This window comes from Mesoplodon densirostris, chromosome 9, assembly GCF_025265405.1.
Source record: "Mesoplodon densirostris isolate mMesDen1 chromosome 9, mMesDen1 primary haplotype, whole genome shotgun sequence".
Taxonomy (NCBI): Eukaryota; Metazoa; Chordata; class Mammalia; order Artiodactyla; family Ziphiidae; genus Mesoplodon; species Mesoplodon densirostris.
This window is the reverse complement of record NC_082669.1, coordinates 96573760-96600126: the sequence shown is the minus strand read 5'-3', so window position 1 is coordinate 96600126 and position 26367 is coordinate 96573760. Positions and strand designations below refer to the sequence as shown.

The window sequence follows — 26367 nt, the reverse complement described above, 5'->3', positions numbered from 1 at the left end:
TGAGTTCTTACTTGCTATCCTCTGCTCCACCTTTTCAGAGCGGCCTCCTTGAGCCCATCTCTTCTTAAACACAGTCCAGAAACATCTCTGCTCTCCAAACTTGGGGTTTCGGCACACTGAGAAAAACCACAGAGCAGAAAAGCAGTAAAGGCGATAACACTGCCAACACAAATGTCACAAAATCCATGCACTCTAGCCATGGGAGGAGCACTCGTTTTAGAATCTAATTTCTCTTTGCAAATAGTTCTAACAATTTTCATTATCTAGTTTCCCAACTCACAGACTATTAATAGTCTTGGAAATTAGATAGTGGGGAAAGGAATGCTCATGGCAAGTGTGAGGACACAATACATTTTAGAAAATGATTAAAATAATCCTCAAGGATCCTGGAACTCCCAGAGGGGTTGTAAATAACCAAGGTTTTATTGTAAGGAAAAAGAAAATCAGTGGGCTAGAAAACTAACCAACAACACCATTGGACAAAATTTTATTTATTGTGCCTGTGCCCTCTCTGTATGCTAATGGCCTCAGACCAGGTCAGCCTTTGTGTGGACCACATAGTAACAGAAGAGCCACCAGGAACCCTGGCTGTCAACGTGGCGGGCCACGCTAGCTGGTTTGCATGTGTCATTTAATCGTCACAACAGCTTTACAGAAGATTGGGACTCATATAATCCTCATATATTTTTTTAGATGAGAGAAATGAAGCCCAGAGAGGTTGAGTAACTTGCCCAGCATACAGCCGAGTCACAAACTACACCCAGGCTACATCACCAAACACTTGGCATCGCTTACAAGGGGGCAGGAAGGACACATGAACAGACCTGAGCACACCAAATAAGAAAACATCACAGGGCCAATATCCCACTAAACCTGGGCCCAGGTATTTGGGGCCAGTGTCAGGACTGTGATTATGAATAATGATGAGGAATGTGGGCTGGCCCGTGCTGTCTGGGGTACCCAGAATTTCCCCTGGAGTTGAATTAGATGAGTGGTTTCTACTTGGCCACCCTGAGTGGCATGCCGAATAGTAGATTTAGATCCAGATGGACCTGGATTGATATCCCAACTCCACCCCTCACACTGTGACCCTGGAAAACTTCCTTAACCTCTCTGAGTCTGCTTCCTCACCTTAAGTGAGAAAGTGAATGCAAAATACATTTCTGGCATGTAAAATGCACTCTACCACGTGTTGGTTCCTTTCTCCTTGCCCTTGAGAGGAACCCTGAGAAAGTAGCCCCACCTCTTGTGCAGGCTCTGATCCCCCTAAAAGGCCATCACCAACTGGGGTCTATTAGGGTATGTGCCAAAGAGGCAGAAAACTAAAATGTTGTCAGTCAGTCCCCTGGGAAAGTAACCCTGGTAGCACTGAGTCTTTAAAAGCTTCACAGAGAGCCATGAGTCGTGGGGCCAGTGGGGGACCATCACCCAGGAGGACAATGGTGTCTCAGGTCTTCTGTGGGTTCCTCTCCTTGGTAGAGGCACCACAAAGCTGCCTCTCAGCTGCCTAGGAACATGAGTGGGCAGTGAGGAAGGTCCCAGGCCCCCAGTTCAGCCAGCCCTCCCATCCCAGCAGTGCTTCCACCTCCCACTAGGGGGCCGCACCTCCACCCACCGTCAGGGCCCGAGGCCTTCCCGTCCCTCCCAGTGCGGACTCTGCCCCAGAGTCACAAGCCCAGCAGAGCTTCTCTGCCCTCCGGGAGCATTAGTGACAGTGTCCATGAGGACTGGGGTCGAGGACGAGGACTAGATTAACCAGAAGCAGAGGCCTCTTACCCCAGGAAATGGTCTCAGAGAGGAGAGATGATCCTTCTGTTGCACAGAACTCATCAACCAGACACAGGGAAATCTCTGTGGGGAAAGAGTGAGAAGGGAGAAATGGAGCAGGTTACCTTTTTGGGGGCTCTTATCTTACCAAAGTGTTCCGTGCAGAGTTTAAAACTCAAATAATACTGAAAAGGTCACAATGAAAAAAACAGCAGACTCCTTCCCCACCCCTCCCTCCACCAAATCCCACCTCCCCTGACCCAGAGTCAATAACTTAACTTTGTTAACTGCTTGTTCTGGTATTAAGCTCCACGGTCCTATATGATATTCTTATATTAATTCTTGAGTTATCACTTTTAGACATTATCAGTTGACTTCTGATTATAGCAGGTGAGGATTTTCTACTCTTCATCACCCAATTCTCCTCCCTCTACCTTCCCAGTACAGGCATATAATTCAATAATCAAAGTTTAACAGTATGATTATATAAATTCTGTCTACTTCCAACACCGCAGATTTGACTATATTTGTATTTCCTTCCCTGTTCAGTTTTTGTTTTTCTTGCAGTTAAAAATGTTCTTGTTTTCTCACTTTAAGAGGATTTCTAAGTTAGGAGTTAAACTTTTCTATATCTTTTCCTCCCAATTTATATCATGGTTGCATTGTTGGGAACAACTCTCTTGTATGTGACAAGTATTTATTGAGCATCGACTTTTCCATATTATCCTATTAGGTGCTAAGAAATACAGAAAGAAACATGGTCTTTGGCCTTTTGCAGCCTAGAATTCAGTTAAGAGACAAGAGAGATACACATAAAAAAATAAACAGTACAAGCATGAAGCAACAGTTCTAGCATTGCCCTATGTGCTCTGTGATGTGTAGAGTTAGTAGTACCCACAAGGAATGTTCTGAGGTCAGAGGCTAGAGTCACAAGGAAGGTTTTCTGGACGCCACCAGGCCTGAACTGGGCTTTGAAGTCTCCTCAAAGTGGAGATAAGGAGAGAATGTTCCAAGAGAGGGAATCAACAAAGAGCTGGTCCTGGAGCGCAAACATAGGAAACATGTTTGAGCAGGACTAGGTCTCAATTTCCTCGTCATTAAAAAGCAAGAAGCAGCAGCTGGTAACTGGTGCTATGGTTGTGTGAGAGAAAACCCCTAATCTTAGGAAATAAACACTGAAGTATTTAGGGATAAAGGACCAAAATGTATATGACTTACCCTCAAGCGGTTCAGGAAAAAAAAGAAAAAACCTATACAGACAGTGGATGGCTATTTCTTGCACTATTATCATTTTGGAACCCTTTGGAACTCGAATTATTTGGAGTTAAAGAGTTATTCAAATATAAAGTTTTTTTTAAAGGTTTAAGGCAGGTTGTAAAGACACCTTCAAGAACTCTGTCCTAAGGAAATAATCACATTTATATAAGGTTAACGATTTAAGCTGAAAATTATTGTTTGCTCCATTTGCAGCAAAGAAAGAAAAAAAGAAATCAACTTAAATATTCAACAAAAGGAAAATGGCTAACTAAGTAAATTCTATGGTACTTCATGCTGCCATTAGCATGAATTTTTTCAATAAATTTAAGTCTCATAAGAAAATGATCAGGGTACAATGTCAAATGAAAAAAAGAAGCAGGATATAAACCAGTACATACTGTATAAATCCAATTATGTATCTATATAGACATTAAAAAATTGAAGAAAATATACCACAGTACTAACAGTAGTAGGATTAAGGGTAATTTTATCTTTAATTTTTCTATATTTTAAAGTTTTCCATAATGAACATGTATTAACTTTCCAATAAAAAAACGAACTTAATTTTCTAAAAAGCTAAAGAAAATGAGATTAGTTGACAAACTCAGGGTTATTTTCATAATTTTTAAGAATTAAGATAAAATTGTAAATATGTTTATTCTTTGAAATCGTATTCATATCACAATTAGAATGGAGAAGAATATCTATCTACCCTATAGAGTTGCTGGCAGGATTAAATGAAATCTTTGTAAAGTGCTTAGCACAGTGCCTGCCCAAGGTCGTATGTATGTATGTACGTATACATAAAGTTTTTTAAATTTAAAATTAGATATATATGTAATATACATATATACAACAACTGGCTATTTTAATAACCCTCATCTCCCTGCTTTTTGCTTGCTAGCCTCTGCTTGAGCTTGAGTTTAGTCGGGCGGGGGCTGGGCCCCGGGTCCGGTAGGGGTGACCCGAGCTGGCCTCTGCAGGTGGCGGCCGAGTACTTCAAGAACACCACGCTGCTGCTGGTGGGTGTCATCTGCGTGGCGGCGGCTGTGGAAAAGTGGAACCTGCACAAGCGCATCGCTCTGCGCATGGTCCTGATGGCCGGAGCCAAGCCAGGCATGTAAGTCACACTTAGTGCATCCCCTCAGCTCCCAGTGGGCCCCCTGGATGGTCAGAGGGACATCCACTTGAGGCTTTCTACCAGTGGGGATGGGAGGACACCAGGGCCTCAGGGCTCCCATCTCCCCCTCCAGTGAGAGGGCCTGTGACCACGGAATGGAGACGTGAGTGGGTGACTTTTGTGTGTTCTAATAACCTGAGTAACCTAGACTGCCGGGGCAGCAGGTTATAAGATCTAAGGGGCTCATCTGGTAAAACAAAAGGGACCAGCATCAATTGTTTCCCACCCTTTTTCCCTTGTATCAGGGAACAGGCTGGATGAGGAAGTGGTGTCTTCTCCTTTGTCATTTAAGGAGGCATATGGAGGTTTCCTCCCATCCACCCTGAGTTCTTGTTGCCATTGGTTTAGACCAGAGGCCTGTCAAATGTGGCATCTGACCCGGCATCTGCAGGGCACTGCAGGCCCTCAGCTGCTTCCTCTTTTCTCTCTGCTGTCAAGAAGGCCGCTCAGGAAGGTCAGGACTGACAGTTTTGTGTGAACTCATTCCTGCTCTGTTGGATAACCCTGCCCTTATCTTCCCTTTGGAATATCGTCCTCACCTCCTAGTTTACAACTTTCTTGCAACACTTTTTATATAAGCTGCCCTGACTCTCCTGGGAGTCCAACAGAGCATAAATAATACGGTGTTAGTTTTCATCCCTAGTCATTAGATGAAGACATGTTATACTTAAAAAGATGTTCCTGTCTCCCACTTAACCACAGCCTAACTCAGAGCATAATCACTCAGTAATAACCTGAGGTGTTGTACTCCACACTCGACCTCCTAGACACACAATGGCATTTCCCCACATCAGGCTGAGGCTCTGCGGCTCTTTGAAACCCCCGGGTACTGTCATCAAGAATTTTTATCCCATTGCGTTTCTACTCGTCTCTATTTACCACACCCTCCAGCAAGTTTCCACCCACCACGGGGCCCTCTGTATGCCGGTGCATGTCCAGGGCAGACAAACTCATGTCTCCATCAGCCTAAACAGAGACACCATCAGGGCTCTGGCACCTGCCCGGTCATGATCCACAGGACAGCTGTGCTGGCCCCAAACTGTGAAAGTCAATGATCCCACCTAAGGCGATCAACACGGGTAGTCTCTATGCTGGCTTCTCTTACGGAAATAAGAACTATATCTGTACAAACACACAGTGCATGTTTTCAAAGTCAAGGAGAACTTGAGAGTTATCTTTGTTAGTGTTTTCCTCCAAGTGTCAACTCATAGACACAGCCTTGAAAAAGTGCACACAGTGCAATGGGACACTGCTGAGCCGTTGGGGGCTATGCTTTCAACGGTTGGTAGTGGGACGAGTAGTGGGCGGAACCGTAAGCTCTGTCCGTTAGTCTCTATTTGGTCACTAATAACTGCGGTGACTTGGCTGCAAAGCAAGGAATGGGATGGTACTCGTAGGACTGCTGGCTGCAAGGGCCGGAAAAAGAATTCCTTTATACACAAAAAACACACATCATCACCAAGCTAATGCCCACAGAGGAGAGCAATCAGGAAGTCCATGCCCTGTGACCCTCCCACCAAAGCTATTCTTTGCTTAAGCAAGGGTTTTTCTTTTTCTTTTTTTCTTTTTTTTTTGGCTAAGGCCCCTAGCCCACGAAGTGTGATGCATTCATTCAACACTTTATTTAATGTTTACTCTGTACCAAGCCCTGGGAGTACAAAGCTGAATGTATGACCTAAACCCCCCATTTTCTGGATAAATGCCAGCACCAGCAGGCTCGTAGGAGGCCCCGAGGGAGCCGTGCGAGGTCGCAAGTGTCACCCGGGGAGGTGGGCGTGCTGTGATGCTCCCCCTGCGCCTCCCTGCCTTCCAGGCTGCTGCTCTGCTTCATGTGCTGCACCACGCTGCTGTCCATGTGGCTCTCCAACACGTCCACCACCGCCATGGTCATGCCCATCGTGGAGGCCGTGCTGCAGGAGCTGGTCAGGGCCGAGGAGGAACCTCTCGCGGCCGGCAGCTCCAGCGCCGAAGAGGCCGAGCCCATCAGTACAGTTTGCTGGAGTTCATCTCCCCGTTGCTTCTCCACCCGATTGACACTGCCCAGCTCTGCGCCCGCCCCCACCGACCCTCACCTGCGTCCCACCTCTCCTCTGGCCTCTTCCCCTTCCTGGCCCCTTACCCCGTACCAGCCCTGTAACCTGAAGCTTCCCTGTGACCCCCATTCCCAGCTCTTCCTTCCTGCCCTACTTAGAGCAGCCACCGCTGCTCCTTTCCCCCAAACGCTCAAGGATTACGACAAGACCCCAGGCCTGTCTGTGTCCCTGAGTCCCACTCTGCCTGCCGGGCGGGGGGAAGGGGCGTCGTCAGGCAGCAGGCCCAGCAGGAGCCCTGATGCCTCTGTTTCCTTATCCAGCCCCAGCCCAGAGCCCCTGCCCTTCAGGGTCAGGTCCAGGCTCCACATCTCACTTCCTGCTTTCCTTTGCTACCGTAGATCTCGACGTAAACAACAGCCAACCTTCCCTGGAACTCATCTTTGTCAATGAAGAGTGAGTATGACCTCCCTCCTCCCAGACGGAGCCTCTTTCAGCTGCACCGGCCAAGCTCACATTTTGCCACACCACCACCTCCCCCCATCCCGCTCTCCTCTCCATGCCAGGGAGCCACTTGCCAAGACCCTGAGGGCACCTCCCTTAACCACCGGGTATCGCAGGGCTGAGGGAAGAGGGGAAAAGACTACACTGAATCTGAGGGAGTATGTGGACTATCTATACATCTACCAAGTAGCATTTCAGCTAAATTGATGTCCCTCTTGGGATAATAATATATTTAATCTATTAATGAAAAAAGGCTCACATTTTAGATGTCACTGGAGAGTCTTAGAGAATCACAAAGTATTTTTTAGATATTAGATGTGGTCTTATTGATCTTATTAGCTATGGCAAAGAAAAACTAGGTGGCAGGGGATTCGAGGACCGTTGGTGAGACAGCCACGTGCTGATGAAAAAAGCAGGTTTTAGAAAAGGAGAAATATCGTCTCAAACACCCATTTGGTAGAGCCATTAACAGCTGATTTCTTTTGGAGATCTGATATCAAAATGCGGTCTTCAAGGAATACTGGGATGAACAGGACATTGTGAAAGTTGCATTTGTACTAGAGCTCAGTTTTGCAATTTGCTCTTTTCATTGAAAATGGAGAAGTCACACTGAGCGAGCCCAGCACGGTGTGCAGGGACAGAGGCAGAGGGTGCCATCAGCTTATCTTCCTCCCGCCACTGGCTCCAGTCATAATGCACTGGACTTTCCTCCCCAGCCTTGACCGTATCTCAGGCAAATCCTGTTAGCTCTTTTGGTTCCTTTCAGATATTAGCATGATCTCGTTTTTAGATATTCGGCAGTCTAGTCCAGACTCAGAGCAAAACTTCAATCCCTCCTCTGAAGCTTCTCCCCGCCTCCTCTCACGCTCTCACCCAACCCCCCTTCAGCCCAAGTGTGCAGGATAAGAGGTGAGACGATGGACTTTTCTCTTCCTCTTCCCCCCACCTCCTTCCTCTCCCCTCACCAACTCTCTGCGTCTGAATTCTCCAGGGTCAGGGCAGAGGCTGTAGCGAGCAGGAAAGATAAAGGGGCAAAGAGGGTCTTGGCTGGAGGTATTCCAGAGTGCGGCCAGTGCCCTGAGATTCAGGCCCCGACTCTTTAACACGTCGGGCACTTACCTTCAGGGTCTTCGGAGTGTCCCCTTGAGTCCACCTCTGCAGAGCCTGGGCCTCATGGCACGAGGTGCTCTTGGATGGCCGCCTGGGCTCCCTCGGTTCTGTGCTCTGGTGGCTTGCTCCCCAGCCTCTTTATTCTGGGGACGCCTCTGGCCTCTTGGGCAGGGCCTTTTCAAGGTGGCAATAGCCCAGCTACCTCCCCTGTGCCTCCCCCAATAAAGACGACTGGACGTTGAGGGCACAGCCTGCTCCCAGTGCAGTGGGCCTTTTCTCCTCACGCTGGCCTCTTGGGCAGCGCATACTGGCCTCTTGCCTTTGTTCTTTTCTGGATGAAAATACATGTCCCCAAACTCCAAAGCCAAAGCTCACGTTGTCCCGGACTTCCTCAGCAGCGTGCAGGCGGGGATCCAGGGCTGTCACGGTGTGAGGATGGCGGTCTTCTTTCACGCCAGCACCTCCCATGCTGTCTGAGGGGTTCCATGCCAGCCCCCTCACCCGATTTGGCAAGGAAGGCTGGGAAACACCACAATGCTCCTCCCAGCCTAATGACTCTCTCCGGTGAATGCTTCCTCTGAGCCCCATCAACGCCTTGTCCTTCCCTGATAGAGCCTGGAGGTGGGTGACAACCCCAGGACCCCATTTCCTGCACGTGTGTCCAGCCCCTCTCACTGGCCTTCCCAGCAGTCGAGCTCATAGCACCCACTGTCCTCAGGACTAGGACAGACCAGAAACATGCATTTAGTGCTCAGTGTAAGTCCGTAGTGCTGGCAGTTAAGTCCCCACCTTCCTCTCTCCTCAAGGCAAAGACTGGGGACCAGTAAGAGTGGGAGGGACTCAGCACACGCGTTGCCTGCCACCCTCTGAGGTGCAGCTGCTGATGAGAAATTCACCCCCACCTTCTTGCTCTCACACGCTTTTTACCATGTGTGGCCCTGGCCCTCCCTGCTCCTGTCTCCTTAGATAAGCATTTCATGTTTCTCCTTCTAGAAAGTGAGCCAGTGAGAACACGGTCAGGGGCCCAGGCTCTCCAGGCAGAGACAGAGACAGGTTCCTCTCTGGCACTGCCACTTAGCACCCGGTGCCCTCGGGAAGTTAGTAACCTCTCTCTGCCTAGTTTCCTACTCTGTAAATGCAGGTGGTGATACCCGCCCCTTAGATCTGTCGTGAGGATTAAAGTCCGTATTTGAGCGCTCAGCACCTAATAAGCATTCCATGTCAGCTATTATTAGGAGTCTCGGTTTCCCTCCAAAGGAAATGCCCTGCCCCTATTCCCACATATCCTTACCACATCTCTGGAAGGTGAGATTCGTCTTCTTCTAGGTGTAGCTTAGAACACCTGAGTCTAGCAGGGTCACTAATACCAAACACCAATGTGGGGAGAATTCCCATCTCATCAAGTCTGGGCCACTGTTGTTTTTCCCACTTCCTTTGCTTTCTTTCAGCACATCGAATGCAGACTTCAGTTCTCTGATGCAGAACAAGGTATGGCCCTGGGTTTCTTCTGTGCTTTGAGATACTTGAAAGACCCTCAAGATAACTCAGGGCCAGAGAAGCCTGGCAGCTTGTCGAGCGGCCTTCTCTGATGTGAGGGCACAGAGGTGCTCCCCTGAGCCTGGATGCGTGAGGCTTTGGGCAGTTCTGAGCCCCAGCCCTGAGTACTGGGCTTAGCTTCACAAAGGACAGGTTAACGTTTCCTCGCGTAAACCCAGTGTGCAGCCATCCAGATATTCAAGAGCCACGTATTCAGCCTCAGGATCCCCTTCAGGAGGGATTCGTTTACAAAAATCTTATTACAAAAAGGGGACACGTTTATAGGGGAAAGCCAAGTTTGCCTGCACACTCTATGCGGCCTCACCCCCTCGCCCAGGGCTGGTTTTACATCTCTTCTTACCTCAGTCCCAATGGATGGGCTTTGATCTGTCCAAACTGTGGACTTGGTTGTGCATGATTTTTTTTTCATGTTCTTTGTGTTAAAAGAAAAATGAAGGGTTCTTCGTTAGCTAATGAAGTTCTAGAAAGCCAAGCTCTCCTATAAGGACAGAGCCATGTTTTTCCAAGTTTCAAAAGCCTCTTCAAATGGGGAACCTGCGAGAAGGAGGCAGGCACAGTAGGGGTGGCTCCCTACCACCTGCTCGCCCTGCTTCTGGTCTCTGAGTCCCACAGGGAGGAGGCGTGGGTGCCCCCAGGGTGATCAGGTGGCTTCTCCAGGCCCCACAGTCTCCTCGTGATAGTGTGACGGTCTGTGTCCTGACAGAACCTGAATGGCGTGCCCGCAATCACCAACTCCGCCAGAACAGCAAACCACCAGGACAAGAAGCAGCACCCATCTCAGGTAATGGAATTGCACCTCCTAATCCTGTTTCCTACATGAAGTGCCTTGAGCTTCCCAAGGGGCACTGCTCGTGAAGCTGTGAGGGTGTCAGGCTAGCGGGCTGTCACCAGGCACACTTCATCCATCTGTGTGTCTGGCCTGCGTGTGCCATGGAGATAAGACATCCCACTCACTGTTGACTTTGGCAAGTCATTCCACTGTCTGAGCCCCAGTTTCTTCAGCTGTAAAAACTGAGACTTGATCTAGATCAGAGGTGTTCAAACTACTCCTCAAAGGTGCTTCCGGGGCACTGTAAATATTTTATTTGAGTATCCTGAGATTTTAAGGCAACTGCTTTTCTGTCCCCTGATTTTCCTGGTACTTTATCACTGAAACAAAATGCAGAAGTAAAATGGACGTCGAAGGTGGCGTAAAACTCCAACCATCACTTATAACCCTTGATTTCAAATTTTTGTGTTCATCAAAATCGTCTCAATTATGTAGCATTCATATCATCATAAATAAATGCCATTGTTTATTAAATACCAAGCACTGGGCTGAGCATTTGCTCTCTAGTCTTGGCTCAGAGAGGTAGCAACTTTGAACTCCATTTTGACAGAGACGCAGAGAGAGGAAATCATGTACCCGAGGCCTCAGACCTAGTGAGAGGAGAACCTCGATTCAAATCCAAGTCTCCCTGACCCTATGTGTATACTTTCAGTTAAAAAATAGATGTTTGCCCATTAAATGCTACACTTGTTTTCTCTATTGGAGGTCCATGTAAATTTTCATTAGGAGAAAGGACTGTGGAAAACCACAGCTCTAGCTCTTATAATCAATGAATCTTTCAGGAAAATGTGGCAGGATCCAGCCTTTTCCGGGCCCTCCGAGGCAGATGGGGCAGTGGTTACGGGCTTTGAGAAATGTGGCGGGTGGCCTCTTCCCCTTGGTTTTCCTGTGACCTGACCTGCTGACATTTGTACCAGGCTACTCCTAGTCTCACGATTTGGGGCCAGGCCTGGCAGGACAGAGGGGCACTTGCTGCTTTAGTCCACAGTTGAGACCAGAGGTCAGCAACCGCTGACCCTGAAAGGCCGTCACATGGACCACGCAGGGCCTGAGAGGACCATGGCCAGGCTGAGGTTGATATGCAAGGGGGAGGGGAAAGTGGGAAGGAAAAGCCAATAGGCAAGAAGGGAAAAAGTGAGAAAGAAGGGAGGAGAGAATCACACACTTTGACTCTCCGCCCAGTGAAAGCTGGACTCTTTCTATAATGCAAAGCTTATTTTTTAGTCATCTCCCAACCAGGACTGTATTTTAATTCCACGTAGAATAACCACCTTCTATTTGGTATTTAGACAGAAAGTGGAGAGCAGTCAGTTTTACTGGAATTCAAGTAAAAAACAGAACATGCTGTTAAAACCCATAACAACAAAAATAATAATAGCTTACCATTTGTTAAATGCCAGGAAGTGTTCCAAGTGCTTTCCATGTACTTTTCAAAACAATCTGGCAGAGAAAATAGGATTTTCCTCATTTTACAGAAACTGCAGCTGGGATGGGGCTGCCCAAGTTGGTAAAAGGTAGAACTGGGACTGGGATTTGTTTTTCTAACACCCAAGCTTTCCACTGCACAATGGTGCCCCTGTTTTTCATGCTTTGTGTGCCAGACAGCCCAAGCTGGGTTGGAGAAATTCACTGATTTTCCTTTGGTAGGAAAAGCCACCAGTCCCGACCCCCAGCCCCAGGAACCAGGAACTCAAAAGAAAGTACAAGTCCCAGCATGACCAAATGATCTGCAAATGCCTCTCTCTGAGCATCTCTTACGCCGCCACCATCGGGGGCCTGACCACCATCATTGGCACCTCCACCAGCCTCATCTTCTTGGAACACTTCAATAAGTAAGTAATTCACTCGGTCAACAAATGTTTACTAACCACCCACTGTGTGTCAGGGACAGAACCAGGTGCTGAGTATACCACAAAAAATCGAACCAGAGCAGTTTCTGTACCAAGAGGGAAAAAAGATGATCAAGTCATTACAGTTAAATGTGACAAGAAGGGTGGGATTCTGCTGGGGGAGCCCTGCTGAGGGACCCCCACCCAGTCTAGAGGGAGGAAATGACTCCCCAAAGAGGCGACGATGAAAGTGGAGACCTGTAGGCCCAGCTGGAGTTAACTAGATAAAGGGAGATCTTCCAGACAAAGAAAACAGTGTAGTAGGCTCAGAGGCAAGACAGCAGAGCACTTAGAATGAGAGGGCAAAAGGAGGCCAGGGGGGTGGACGCGCAGGTCACAGAGGGCCTCGCAGGGCCCACTAAAGAACTTGGACTTCATCCGCAAGGCCGTGAGAAGCCTTTGAAGAATGTTAGGCAGGGAGTGAGGTTATCATATTTACAGTTTTGAAAAGTCATTCTGGATTTTAAAAATGGACAATGGTTTGGAACAGAAAAGGCAGGCAGCAGGAAGATAATCCAGGACACGGCTACAGATGCTCAGGAGAGAGCTGATGGTGGCCTGGGCAGCAGTGGGAGGAGAAATGGCCAGATCTGAGCGAGATTCAGAGGGAGGCTCGACCGGCCTGGGTAGGGTTAGGAAGAGCCTGAGACAGGGAAAGCCCAAGTCTCATTGTCAGGCTTGGGGCTTCAGCAGCTGGGGAAACAGAGTTGCCCTTGACGTAAATGAGGGGAAAGATGAGGAAATGTTGATACAGTGGTTGAGATGTCCAGGTGGACACCTGGGCTGGGGCCACAGCTCTGCCCAATGATGAACAAGGAGTCCACCAGATAACCTCCTTGGCCCCCTAAGACCAAGGAGGCCCCCTAAGCAGTGGATGCTGATAACAGCTTTGGAGATTCCAAGCCATGGTTCTCCTGTGGGCAAAGTCCACGTCTAGAACCTTCACAAGGCTCTAGAGACCGAAGTTCTCCAGAATTGATGCCTTGTATGCCCCAGTCAAAACACGTTCCTTGGGGGCTTCCCTGGTGGCACAGTGGTGAAGAATCCACCTGCTGATGCAGGGGACACGGGTTTGAGCCCTGGTCCAAGGAGATCCCACGTGCCACGGAGCAACTAAGCCCATGTGCCAAAACTACTGAGCCTGCACTCTAGAGCCCCTGAGCCACAACGACTGAGCCCGTGTGCCACAACTACTGAAGCCCACATGCCTAGAGCCTGTGCTCCGCAACAAGAGAAGCCACTGCAATGAGAAGCCCGCGCACCACAACGACGTATAGCCCCCGCGCGCCGCAACTAGAGAAAGCCCGTGTGCAGCAACGAAGACCCAACGCAACCAAAAATAAATGAAAAAAAAAATTCCTTCAGTGACTTTATAAACAAAGTACATCAGATTGCCTCCTCTATTCTGTTGTCTTGAAAACCAGATCAGAATCTTTACATAAATTAAGAGCAAACAGATCCAGAGTGATTCTCCTGAGTGCAAAGTATATACACTTCAGTGGTATCAATTTTGGTTGCTTGGATGCTTTTTTAGCTTATTTCATAATTCTTGGCAGGGCTCAGTACAGTTGCAGCTGCCAGGTGAGTTCTAGATAATGTTTTACCATATTTTTATCATTATCTCTACTATTAGCTCTGCTCTGTCTTCTTAAGGACCATTTAGCTTATTACCCTGAAATACCAAACGGAAATCCACCCTTTTCTAATCACTGACCTGGTTCTTTCCCCTCCAGCCAGTATCCAGCAGCAGAAGTGGTCAACTTCGGCACCTGGTTCCTCTTCAGCTTCCCCATCTCCCTCATCATGCTGGTGGTCAGCTGGTTCTGGATGCACTGGCTGTTCCTGGGCTGCAAGTGAGTCCCAGGGCCCTGCCAGCAAGGCTCTCCTGTCCAGCCAGGGCCATGGCGCAAGCCCTGGAGGGTGCCACCCAACGGGGAGCTGCCAAGTAACCACAGAGGGTGCCCGGAGGAGGATGCAGTGGACTAGATGAGGAGTCGGGCATCACATCTTCTAGACACTCTAAACATACATGGACTCTGCACTTCACTATGAGCTCTGCAATGAAATGTTCTTAATTTCAACTAACTGGTCAGGGGAAGTGCTGGATTCATAAAGAGTCTGAATCGGAGAGTGTTTAATGTAGTTCCATACAGAGTAATTTGAACTAATTTCTAAAGAAATGATGCCAAGTAGAAGTTCCCTTAGGCTTAATTTTATAGACATGACTGATTTATACTTAGCAGCTGTATGAAATATGCTCATAACCCTCAAAATAATATTAGACATTCCTCATGCAATATTATTTCTAATATTAATTTGCTTAGCCAGCCTTTTACTCATTACGGATGCTTACTCCAAATTTGATCAGCTCCGAACACATAAAGGGAAGATGTACATGATGTTTTGCTATTAGTCCAGGGACCCAACATTCCCATTGCTCAGGGAATGTTCTCTGAGTTGGCTTCTTTAAAAATAACTCAGAGACAATTGTCAAATCAAAGATAACTGTATACTTCTATGCCTCCAGTGTTGCTAATTGAAAAGTAACACCCACTTTCACCCCAGACAAGCCTTGTCTCTAGACAGATACACATACACACACCTATGTGTGTGTGCAACACACAAATATATAAGCATCTATACACATATGCCGCATCACATTGGTTCTCACTTATGTAAAGGACGAGTGTGTAGAGACTTCCCCGGTGGTCCAGTGGTTAAGACTCTGCACTTCCAATGCAGGGGGTGCGGGTTCCATCCCTGGCTGGGGAACTAGGATCCCACATGCTGCATGGAGTGGCCAAATTTAATTAATTAATTAATTAATTAAAAAACCCAACTGGGCAAAAAAAATTAAAAAGTGTGTAGAAACAACCCCACATAAGTACACTTGCACAAGTCCATGAGACATGACTTTACATTTATATACCAGAGATATACCTGAAAGGCTGGGGAGAAGGCTGATGAGAGGCTGTGTAACTTGGCAGATCAAGAGATCAAGTCGCATGATAGGTGGGGCGAGTGGAGAGAAGCGCCATCACAGCCAGCCAGCCAGTAGTTTAGTATTTGCTTAAGACCTGTTCTCCTCTGGGCCTCAGAAGTGTGCTTCCTTTATTCTTTTGCTCATTCTCCCATCTCAGTTTTAAAGAGACCTGCTCTCTGAGTAAGAAGAAGAAGACCAAAAGGGAAGAGTTATCAGAGAAGAGGATCCAAGAGGAATATGAAAAGCTGGGAGCCATTACGTAAGAATCAGCCCTTCACCCTCTCTCCTTCCCCAGGAGAAAGTGTGGCAGGTAAAGTGTGCACAGAAGCAGCCTTGTTCTCAGCGGTCCCTTGAGCTGGGGGAATTCTCCTCAACTACGAATCTAGGTATTTAGAGATGCTACTTAATGCCAAAGTCAAACTGGCCCAGACTCTAAGGGCCACCCTTCCCCTCTGCTGTATTCCAAGTCCAAGTGGTTAAGCAGTAGCTGCGTTTTAGGTCTCCACTATTAGAGCTCTGCACACAGGAGTGTCCCAAAGCAAAGTCTGAAAGCTAACAGAAACTTCCCAGTTCCTGGAGTGGGTCTGTTTTCTTTTATAGCTACCCGGAAATGGTGACTGCATTTTTCTTCATCCTGATGACGGTGCTGTGGTTTACCCGGGAGCCTGGCTTTGTTCCTGGTTGGGATTCCTTCTTTGAAAAGTAAAGGATATTGTCTCTGAGAACAACCCCCTAACCCAAACCCTTCAGGCAGTACCCGCCGGTGTCCCCTCCTAGATTCTTCGGGATGGTCGTGAACCCAGGAAGCACTTTGTTCCCTTGAAAGTCCCCCTTTTTTAGGGAAGCTTCAGTGTGGAGTCAGGAAGAAAATAGTCTTTGGAGTCTGAGTCCAGGCTTGGGATCAAGAGCTGCCACTTACCATCCACATGACCTTGGTCTTGTTACTTAAGCTCTTGGAACCTCAATTGTTATGAGAGTTAAAGAAGAATATGTCTGTAGAGTAAAACACCACCTGTAAAGACCATGGCCATCGTGGCCGAGGCCTGTCCCACCCCTACATATTCCCAAGGGCCAGGGCCACAGGCCACAAGCTCTCAGTGCCAGCTTGTGACCCTCCCAGGAAAGACAACTCATCCTTTTCTAGTCTCCTTTATCTAAATAACTCCTGACCACTCCTTTTAAGAGGTCCATAAATTCACACTAAGACATCTACCCTAACCAGGCCCTGCCTCCAGACATTAACCGTTGCCCATAAAATCCACCACCAGACAGCATGGCAGCAACTGGCAGGAAGGAAGGTTGACATCCCCTCTAGACTAGGTCCTCAAGAGAGGCACTGTGTTCAGACAGGCTGTCCTGAGACACTGTGTTACCCCGGGCTTCCTGACCCTCTCCCCAGCTCTTCTTGTCTCTTCGCCAGGAAGGGCTATCGCACCGACGCCACAGTCTCTGTCTTCCTTGGCTTCCTCCTCTTCCTGATTCCAGCGAAGAAGCCTTGCTTCGGGAAAAAGAACGATGGTGAGAGGAGTTCAAGAGAAGAAGTTGGGGCTGGCTCTAGTCAAATAATGGTCGAAGTCAGAAGTTTGGGAGGAGCCTTACCAAAGCCCTTCCAACTCCCCCCAGAATAGCAGAGTATCCTCTGGTTCATCAATTAGGCCCCTGTCTCCACAAATCGCACCCGTTAGGGTTCATCTGGCTGTGCCTCGCTGTCTACCTGTGATCCAGGGGAGGACCAGGAGCCCTCGCTGGGGACGGAGCCCATCATCACGTGGAAGGACTTCCAGAAGACCATGCCCTGGGAGATTGTCATTCTGGTGGGAGGAGGCTATGCTCTGGCTTCTGGCAGCAAGGTAACCCTTGAATCTGTTCTTATTGGGTCCAATATTTTTCCAGCAGCTTTACCTAATGAGTCATTATGGTGCTGGGAAGGAAGATTCAGAGGCGCTGAGAGGTGAATGTTCACCCAAGTCACTGGGAAGGGAAGCGGTTCAGCCAGGAATGGACATCCTTTCCCACCTTCTAAGCTGGCACTACTGGGAACAGAGTTACAGAAAGCTGTGCCACAGTCACGGCACACAGGCATTCACACCTCACTTATGGGCCCACACTGCTACAAGCAAAAGATGTATTGGACTTTGTAGGCATGTCTTTCTGGAGTTTTGACAGTGGTGATAGGTGTAAGGTGCAAGGGCCCAGAGATGCTCCAGATTGACTCACAGCAAATTGTGAGTCCATATGCATATGGACTCCATATGCATATATTGAGACTCTTTGGAGAATGTATGCTAAAGCAGATGTAAGCGCCCCCCACTTCCTGACTGGGAGGATTCGGGATGAGACTTTTTAAAGGGGGCTGGTGGGAAATAGTTGATTTTCCTAGATTGTTAGCCATTCCTGAAATAAACAGCCCTAAGAATCAAGCAGGTTAGGGGTCTCCCTGTTTTCTTCCTCTACCTCGTCTATCTACATTCACCCATTCTAAACTTGGCTCACTTTTGACTGCCCATTCAGTGTGGGCCTAAATGCTCTCTGCATCAGTAACAAAGTCACAGAATCCTCCACTTGGAAGGAGCCATGGAGGACACTGAGTCCCATCTTCCCACCCAAATAGAGATTTCCCTCCAGGACACCTCCAGTGACAGGGCAAGCCCTGCACAGCCAACAAAGAAAATTGTTCTTTACTTTCAGTTCAGGTCTTCTGGATGTCTTCCACAATTTGTTCTGGCTTTCTTCTCAGGAACCCTCTCCTCTCCTGTAATAATTATTAAAACAACAAAGACAATCAGGTCCCTTGAGATCATTTTTTTCTTCCAACTAAAACTCCCTAGTTCCTTTAACCATTCCTCATAGTAGTGACCCCTTACCATGCTGGTCTTTCTCCTTGGGACCACTTTGCCTTTGCTCAAACACAGTCCAGGGGTGGTCAGTCCAGTGCAGAGTAGAAGAGTGAATTACCCAAGCCCCATCCTGTATTTTTATGGAAGCTTTTATAAGGCTTCATTGTCATTCATGTCAATATTTATATTGAAACTGCAGTCAACTAAAACGCTTCATTCTTTTCATTGTTAGCCACTATTAAGCGTCAAGTCCTTCAACCAATCCTGTATACATGCTGTCAATAGTTTTGATTCCAAGTTCACAACATCATATTTATCTTTGTTGAATTTCAGTGGTTAGTTTTGGCCTCTGAGCCTAGCCTGGCAAGATCTTTTTTTTTTTTTTTTTTAACCAAAATTGTGCATGTATAGTTGGTATAACTGTAGAACCTACTGACTACTACTTTAATAATATAATTCAGGTACAATATGTGTGATTCCTACTGAATTTCAAATAATTTCAGTCTTAACATTAGTGAGGAAAATCCAATAAAAAAACTTTTCATACCAAGGGTTTAAAAAATTAAGGTTTCCTTTGTTGTGTTTTTTTCCCTAACTGTGCAGTCTAATTTACCAGTTTATTTCATTATAGTATCAACTAGTTGTTCTGAAAAAAAAATTGCCATTAAGTTATTTCACTTTACTTACAAGTACTATGTGGAAAACATGATAAGTAAAAATCCATTTCTTTATAAAACATACTGTTTCCACTCAGCTAACTGCTCTCCCTCCCCTCTCTTTGTCCAGAGAGCAAAGTTTAATGTGTCACAAGAGATAACAATTACAGAGTTTCTGTAGGTCTCGAGACTCTGCACCCACCATTAACTGAGGTAGTCCCCACATACTGGATTTATAGCTCTCGGTCAGTTGAGAAAAAAGAAAGGGAAGTGGTCCAAGGTAAAAATGGCTACATGAGAGAATTCTGAAGCCCTTTGGTCATCAGTCGTCTATGAGCATGTCATGAAGTGGCCAGGGTGCTGTGGAGATCAAATGAGGTTTTGATGAACTTGGAAAAGAGGAGAAAGGGTGGCCTGCTGACAGTGTAGTAAGGCAGTCTTTAACAGTAAAACATGAGTAGGGCTTACAGCTTGAGGAATCATAAAATGTCTCACCTTGCTTTCTGCCCTACTGCCCATTTCTTTATTGCATTTGCAATCTAGAGGGTAAATAGGAAAAGTCAGAGCTTGTCAACCATAGAAGGGAGAGGAGGGAGGGTGGGGAGAGCTGGAGAATGCATATGGCAACCTGGGGTTTTTTAAGAACACAAACTCAATTGTGCCCTTCATTTTTAGGGGAGGGGGAGAGCCCTCATCATTGGCAGATGAACATCTTCCAACCTAATGAATTATTCCAAATGGGAATATGCATTGATTTGAGTAGATGTGTACAGGTGTTGCTAATGGAAAATGTTCAAGTGTGGCAATATGCCTTTATAGCGTGTTGCCAAAAAGCATGGGCAGATGGTAGATCCTGATGTCAGCCACGATGAGATTTGAACTTGACACAGGTTGAGACTGAATGACTGTTTCTAGGCCAGTGACGTGGCACCTTCCCCACTTCATGGAGATAGACCTGTAATCCCTCTCTCCTTCATTACTCATGTAAAACTTCTCATGTTCAGTCTTGCCCATTCAAGGCCCCCAAAACCAGAGGAAAGGTTACTATCCAAACATGTTGATAATTTTTCCCATTTCATGGGTGATAAGAGAAATAGATTTCAAAAGCAGGATTAAGGATTACACTTGGCAATCTGTGTAAAGGGCATTATTGATTGAATGCACAGCATGAGACTGTCAGAGGCCGGAGAAAGAGTAACAAGTTTGAAGTTGCGGGGCTGATCACCCCAAAGATCTCCAATCCCTGCCAAGTCACATCAGGGCTAAGGAGGATCTCAGCAAGTAGAGGCTCTCCGTGCCCTGTGACAATGACTGACCAGGAGGCCCTAAATAGACTGAATGGTGTACAGTCATTAAAAAAAAAAAAAAGAATTTGCTGGGCTACATAGTGATCTAACCATAAAAAATCAGGAATGCCTGTGGGTCCAGTCTGCCTGAAAACAGGGAAGCAAATTAGATGGCTCCTGGTGGGGTCCCTTTCAGCCCCTCACCATCCCTGACCTTCTGGAGGCTAAGAATTCCACTGGGAGTGGCCTTCCCCGCTTTCTTCTCACTGCATCACCTTGTCTCCTGCAGAGCTCCGGCCTTTCCACGTGGATTGGGCACCAGATGTTGTCTCTGAGTAGCCTCCCACCGTGGGCTGTCACCCTGCTGGCGTGCATCCTGGTGTCCATTGTCACAGAGTTTGTGAGCAACCCGGCCACCATCACCATCTTCCTGCCCATCCTGTGCACGCTGGTGAGTAGAGCAGGGTTCCCAGATATCCAGACCGGCTACCACAGGAACAGACAGGGGCACGCCTGGGCCCAGGGGCAGTTCCCCGGCTGGACTCTCTCTTCTGGTCATTGCCACAGCCTTCACTGATTGGTGTTCAAGCCACAGTCTGATAAATGAAGTCTATTTCAAATAGTAACTGATAAGTAAATAGATAATTAACAACAGCAAGAGTTCTAGAAACCCTTTTCCAAAGGACTAGGCTTAGTTTAGGGGCAGCCCTGAATGGAAACAAGAGTGGACAAGATAACCTTAAAACCCTAGGATTCTAATTCCCCACAATCATCGTCAACCTGTCTCTCCTAAGAGGAGACCTAACAGGAGGGCGGGAGAAGTAGCTACAGAAAATGGAGGCAAAATGCTCCCAGAAGTACTCTCGGCTGCAGAGACCAAAACCACAGCTCTGTCATCAGTGCTTCCACCCAGCTTCTCTGTCCAGGAGATTCTGAGAATTATGAGCAATGCCAGCCTCATTCCACGGTCTCAGAACAATTTGTTATTAATGGAATAGGGGAGGGAGCAACGGCCAGATCTCAGCCTGGCTAAGCAGCCCCAAAGGTAATGCACCAAACAAAATGCTGCCTCTGTCCCATTCTGTGAGGTGGAACTCATAAAACGAAGGCTCCTTCTCACTGCCAACAAAATATCCTCCTGCTCTTTCTAACCCCAAACTCCTCCCAGCCACGCTTTGCTCATGGCTCAGATGACTCCCTCCACTTCTCCCTTCCATCATCCTGCCTGTGTGAGCATGGGAATGCACTTAGTTAAAACTTGGCAACATTGAGGGTAAGACCACGACGGGTTCAAGTCCCATGTAAGGCACTTATTTTACCTAGGAAAAAAACCCTTAATTCTGCACCCCAAGAGTGAGAGATGCCTACTCCAATCAAAGCAGCTTATTCATGAGATTTGTGTTTGAAGAATTTCTCAGCTAAAGAATAAAATGGTAAAACCACTTCCTTAGACCAGCACCAAGAAATGAAACATCCCTTCTGGGAAGTAACTTGGAGCCCATGTTTCCATGGGAAGTGAGTGAGCAGCGGGAACCCGTCCAAGTAGCTCAGCACTACATGCTTTTGAGGGTGTGATTTAACTGCCCCCAGCACATGGTGTCCAGCCAAGGTTAGCCAACACCGAGCCATCATTTAAAGCACATTCATGAGAGTAAGCACGGGAAATGCAAGTCTAATCTCAAGGCTAATGCTTCTGTGAATTCTCTCTTCTCCTAGTCCGAAACGCTGCACATAAATCCACTCTACACCCTGATCCCAGTCACCATGTGCATCTCCTTTGCAGTGATGCTGCCAGTGGGCAACCCCCCTAACGCCATCGTCTTCAGCTATGGGCACTGCCAGATTAAAGATATGGTGAGTCGTGGGTGTCCTCTTCCTGCCAGGCCCACCTGCCATGAGGACAGGGATGACCCGCCCCACCGCCTTCTCCTCAAGTTTATTATTTTGTAAGCGGTGCCCTTGACCTGTCATAGCTCAGTCTGCTGTGGCAGAAAGAATAGTCCTGGTAAAAGGTTTCTGTATGGTCCACGCGCACCAAGAATAGCAAAAATGTGCTCTTCCCAAAATCCTAATCTGGGAGGAAGTGGGAATGTGGACAGAAAAAGCTGGGACAGACACAGGATGTGACTCAGTTCCAGAAGGTAAGAGCTTGTTCTAGTCTTTGCCTCAGTTTCTTCATTGGACTGTGGGGATATTCACTTAAAGAGTTGCTGGTTTATTCATAGAAGGTTAAGTCTGAGACATTGCATGAACCTAGGGTGATAAGAACAGGATCCTTCTATTCAACTCTCTCCCCCAAGCAAGGAACCCCCGAAGCAACAACTATAAAACGAAGCACTCACAGCTCATTTCTTAGTTTTCAGAGAGGCTCATGAAAGACAGCTCTGAGGGTACATTTTGCCGCTGATTTTAGCGTGCAGCACATCCACTCTCCACCCCTCAACCTATGCTCACTGCTATGCTTTTTAATACCCAGGGTTGACGGGGTTGGGAAAGGAGGAAAAAACTAATACAGATGACTGGGCCAGGCTGACTGAAACCCGGCCCCTTCACCCTTGCTGAGGGCCTACTGACTTTTCACTCAAATCCAAACTTGATCTCAGCAGCCCTGTAAACATCAAATGGAGAAAAGGAAGAGCTTCAGGCTGGGAGCAGATGTCCAGATCCTTTCTACTTTCAAACTGCTCAGCTGAGTCATCTGAATTACTTCAGGGAAGAGAGGTCACAGCCACCCCTCTGCCCCCGCTCAGGTCTTACTACACAACCCTGTCTGCCCCTACTGAGCTCTGCCCTAACTCCCCTGTCCCCACGAACCACCCCCACCGCTTCTCCCCCTCCCGCTCCCTCTGCCATGTGCTTCCCCTGCTCACCCCTGCCTTCTACCCTGGCATCAAGTGATCAGAGACAGTCTTTTGTTTTTTTTTAACATCTTTATTGGAGTATAATTGCTTTACAATGGTGTGTTAGTTTCTGCTTTGTAACGAAGTGAATCAGTTATACATATACACGTTCCCATCTCTCTTCCCTCTTGCGTCTCCCTCCCTCCCACCCTCCCTGTCCCACCCCTCTAGGTGGTCACAAACCACCTAGCTGATCTCCCTGTGCTATGTGGCTGCTTCCCACTAGCTATCTGTTTTACATTTGGTAGTGTATATATGTCCATGACACTCTCTTACTTCGTCCCAGCTTACCCTTCTCCTCCCCATGTCCTCAAGCCCGTTCTCTACTGTCTGCATCTTTATTCCTGTCCTGCACCTAGGTTAAGGACCTTTTTTTTTTTTAAGATTCCATATATATGTTAGCATACAGTATTTGTTTTTCTCTTTCTGACTTACTTCACTCTGTATGACAGACTCTAGACCCATCCACCTCACTACAAATAACTCAATTTCGTTTCTTTTTATGGCTGAGTAATATTCCATTGTATATATGTGCCACATCTTATCCATTCATCTGTTAATGGACATTTAGGTTGCTTCCATGTCCTGGCTATTGTAAATAGAGCTTCAGTGAACATTGTGGTACATGTCTCTTTTTGAATTACGGTTTTCTCAGGGTATATGCCCAGTAGTGGGATTGCTGGGTCATATAGTTCTATTTTTAATAAGGAACCTCCATCCTGTTCCCCATAGCGGCTGTATCAATCTACCTTCCCACTAACAGTGCAAGAGGGTTCCCTTTTCTCCACACCCTTTCCAGCATTTATTGTAGATTTTCTGATGATGGCCATTCTGACTGCTGTGAGGTGATACCTCATTGTAGTTTTGATTTGCATTTCTCTAACAATTAGTGATGTTGAGCATCCTTTCATGTGTTTGTTGGCAATCTGTATATCTTCTTTGGAGAAATGTCTATTTAGGTCTTCTGCCCATTTTTGGATTGGGTTGTTTTTTTGATATTGAGCTGCATGAGCTGCTTGTATATTTTGGAGATTAATCCTTTGTCAGCTGCTTCGTTTGCAAATATTTTCTCCCATTCTGAGGGTTGTCTTTTTGTCTTGTTTATGGTTTCCTTTGCTGTGCAAAAGCTTTTAAGTTTCAGTAGGTCCCATCTGTTTATGTTTGTTTTTATTTCCATTTCTCTAGGAGGTGGGTCAAAAAGGATCTTGCTGTAATTTATGTCATAGAGTGTTCTGCCTATGTTTTCCTCTAAGAAGAAAGACTCATTTTTAAAGGCACTGGATGACGAGCAGTGAGCCGGTCCTGGGTTCTATTCCCAGCCTGGGCACCGACTCAAGACTTCAGTTTCCTCACCTGCTAAGTGAGGAGGTTCAAACTAGATGCTCTACGTGGTCCCTTTCAGCTCTAAAACAGCCTTAATTTAGCTCCTTTAGAAGCTGCCTCCTCTCATCTGCTAGGAAACATGGCCAGTTCTCCAGGCCAAAAGGCCCAGGAGACCAGGGTGATTAATAAGTCCAGGGCTTGGGCCAGAAGGCAGAAAGGCACATCTAGTCATTTGCTTAGAACAATTTCCTAGCATTCATTTTTCCCTTGCAACGTTCCCAACTTAGTCCCAGCTAGTGGACTTGTGGTGACATGCTGTATACTTGCTCATCACCTGGTAGGATGCCAGCCATCCTTACTGTACACTTTTCCAAATGGCCCTGGCTCTGCCGTCCCTCACGTCCCCCTTCCGTCTGATAGTGTCAATGCCATGACAGAAATGGAAGGGGTCAGAGCTGTGGAGGTGACATTCCCTCAGGAGAAAGCAGCAAAGGCCCCATGCCAGCCAGGGTGCGTGTCACCTTCCTGTGGAAGGGCTGGTGGGGAGGCAGCTGACCTGTTGCCCCAGGTGAACCTAAGGTACACTACTTCCATGAGCTGCTCCTGGGGGGGGAAAAAGGTAACAGTCATAGAATACAGGCTCTCCTACGAGTCCTATGTGTCAGCACATTAAAGGCTCTGAGAGGTTCCTGCTTTACAAGCTCTGTTTAATCTTGATGAACACATTCCCTATTATGTAGCTACAGAACCCTTTTTAGGCGTAACTTAGCATCCCAAGATCTGGTGTTCCGAGTACATAGCTTCTAGGCCTCCATGTAATAGTGAGAGTGCTACAAACACAGAGAAGTTCCTAATGGCCGTCTCCCAGCCCCAAGTCCTCCCTGCTCTCCTGTCCTCAACAGTCCTGTGCCCCCTACAAGGCACCACGAGGGCACCCCAGGCAGTGACTGGAACAAATCAGGGCCAAGCAGGTGGGCTGTGATCACATCGGGGGTGAGGCTCCGGCAGGGGACACAGGTGGGGAGCACCTGGGGATCTGCGCTGCTGCCTGCTCACGGTGACCAGAGGCCGTGTGCCCTGCTGCTTTGTCTCCTGCAGGTGAAAGCTGGTCTGGGGGTCAATGTCATTGGCCTGGTGATAGTGATGGTGGCCATCAATACATGGGGAATTAGCCTCTTCCACCTGGACACTTTTCCCGCCTGGGCTAAGGTCAGTAACATCACGGATCAGGCCTAACACAAGTGGGCAAACGGCCCAACCAAAGGAGCTGCCAGCACCCGGCAGAAATCTGACCAACAGGCCAAGCAAACCACCAGGAGTGCAAAACCCCCAGCAGAAGATTCCGCCAGCTACCACCTCGAGTGAAGTACAGGGAGCCTCCAACAACCAAATGCACAGGCTCGGATGTTAGTGTCTTCTGCTCTGCCCTCCTTCCTTAGCACCACAGCTCAAGGAAACCTAAAACCGTTCTCACTTCCTTGTATCTAGTCTCTCCAATCGGCTCTTTCTGAAGACAGGAAGAGACAAAAGCCTGTCTTTGTTGCCCCTCAGAGGCTAAGCCTCACAAACTGACTAGTCTCACTGGGTTTGATGTTATTCTTAATTTCCCAATCCCTTTTAGGAGTAGAAGGAGAAATCCAAATCATCCTACCTATACACAGAGAGTGACACCAGTGATTTCTCCTCTTTGGGGGAAAATCTCACCTAGAACTTGAGACCTAATGTTGGCTCCTTTCTCTCAAGTGTTTCTATCGTAAGTTCTCTCCACAAAAAGGCAGTTCTTAGTAAGTCCTCTTTGTGGCAATCAGTACTCTTTTATCACTACTCTGATTCCTTTTTAAGCGTCTCTCTTCAATGGCTTCTCTATAGCTTGGCACCAAATTCCTGTAAAGAAATAGTGTCCCCTTCAGGAAGAGGCGGGTGCTGTTCTCTCTGTCAAAGGAAAAGGAAGTAGAGAAAGAAGACACATTGAGATTAGTGTCTCTCTCTTCACTCATCACTAACCACCAATACCACCGTGCTGGTTAAGTGTCGGGAGGGAGAAAAAACGTTCATACTTGTCTTATTAAGGAGGCCGACACTGGGATTAAGACCATAGCACTATTAATGATATTTGACAGACTTTCTTCTGGAGGTAATGAGTAGTTCGTCCCTGAGAAGACAAGCACAGAAAGGTCCAAACACATCAGTCACTTTCTACAAGTTAATGAGCCTCTTGAGGGGAGGGGAGATGTCTTACGTCTCCTAAAGTCCCCAACA

The 26367-nt window shown here is 47.3% G+C and overlaps 1 protein-coding gene across 1 annotated transcript in view; it reads left to right on the top strand.

Annotated features, from left to right (window-relative positions):
- Positions 1–25344, top strand: part of SLC13A4 (solute carrier family 13 member 4) — a 39741-nt gene extending 14397 nt beyond the window's left edge. Inside the window, exons 3-16 of the mRNA XM_060108019.1 lie at positions 4008–4144; positions 6018–6190; positions 6636–6690; positions 9297–9336; positions 10109–10186; positions 11882–12066; positions 13857–13976; positions 15264–15365; positions 15707–15808; positions 16527–16624; positions 16832–16956; positions 20175–20336; positions 21602–21739; positions 25207–25344. Of these exons, the coding sequence (XP_059964002.1) occupies positions 4008–4144; positions 6018–6190; positions 6636–6690; positions 9297–9336; positions 10109–10186; positions 11882–12066; positions 13857–13976; positions 15264–15365; positions 15707–15808; positions 16527–16624; positions 16832–16956; positions 20175–20336; positions 21602–21739; positions 25207–25344 (1653 nt within the window). The remainder of the gene's footprint in view (positions 1–4007; positions 4145–6017; positions 6191–6635; positions 6691–9296; positions 9337–10108; positions 10187–11881; positions 12067–13856; positions 13977–15263; positions 15366–15706; positions 15809–16526; positions 16625–16831; positions 16957–20174; positions 20337–21601; positions 21740–25206) is intronic.
- The last annotated feature ends 1023 nt before the right edge of the window (positions 25345–26367 follow it).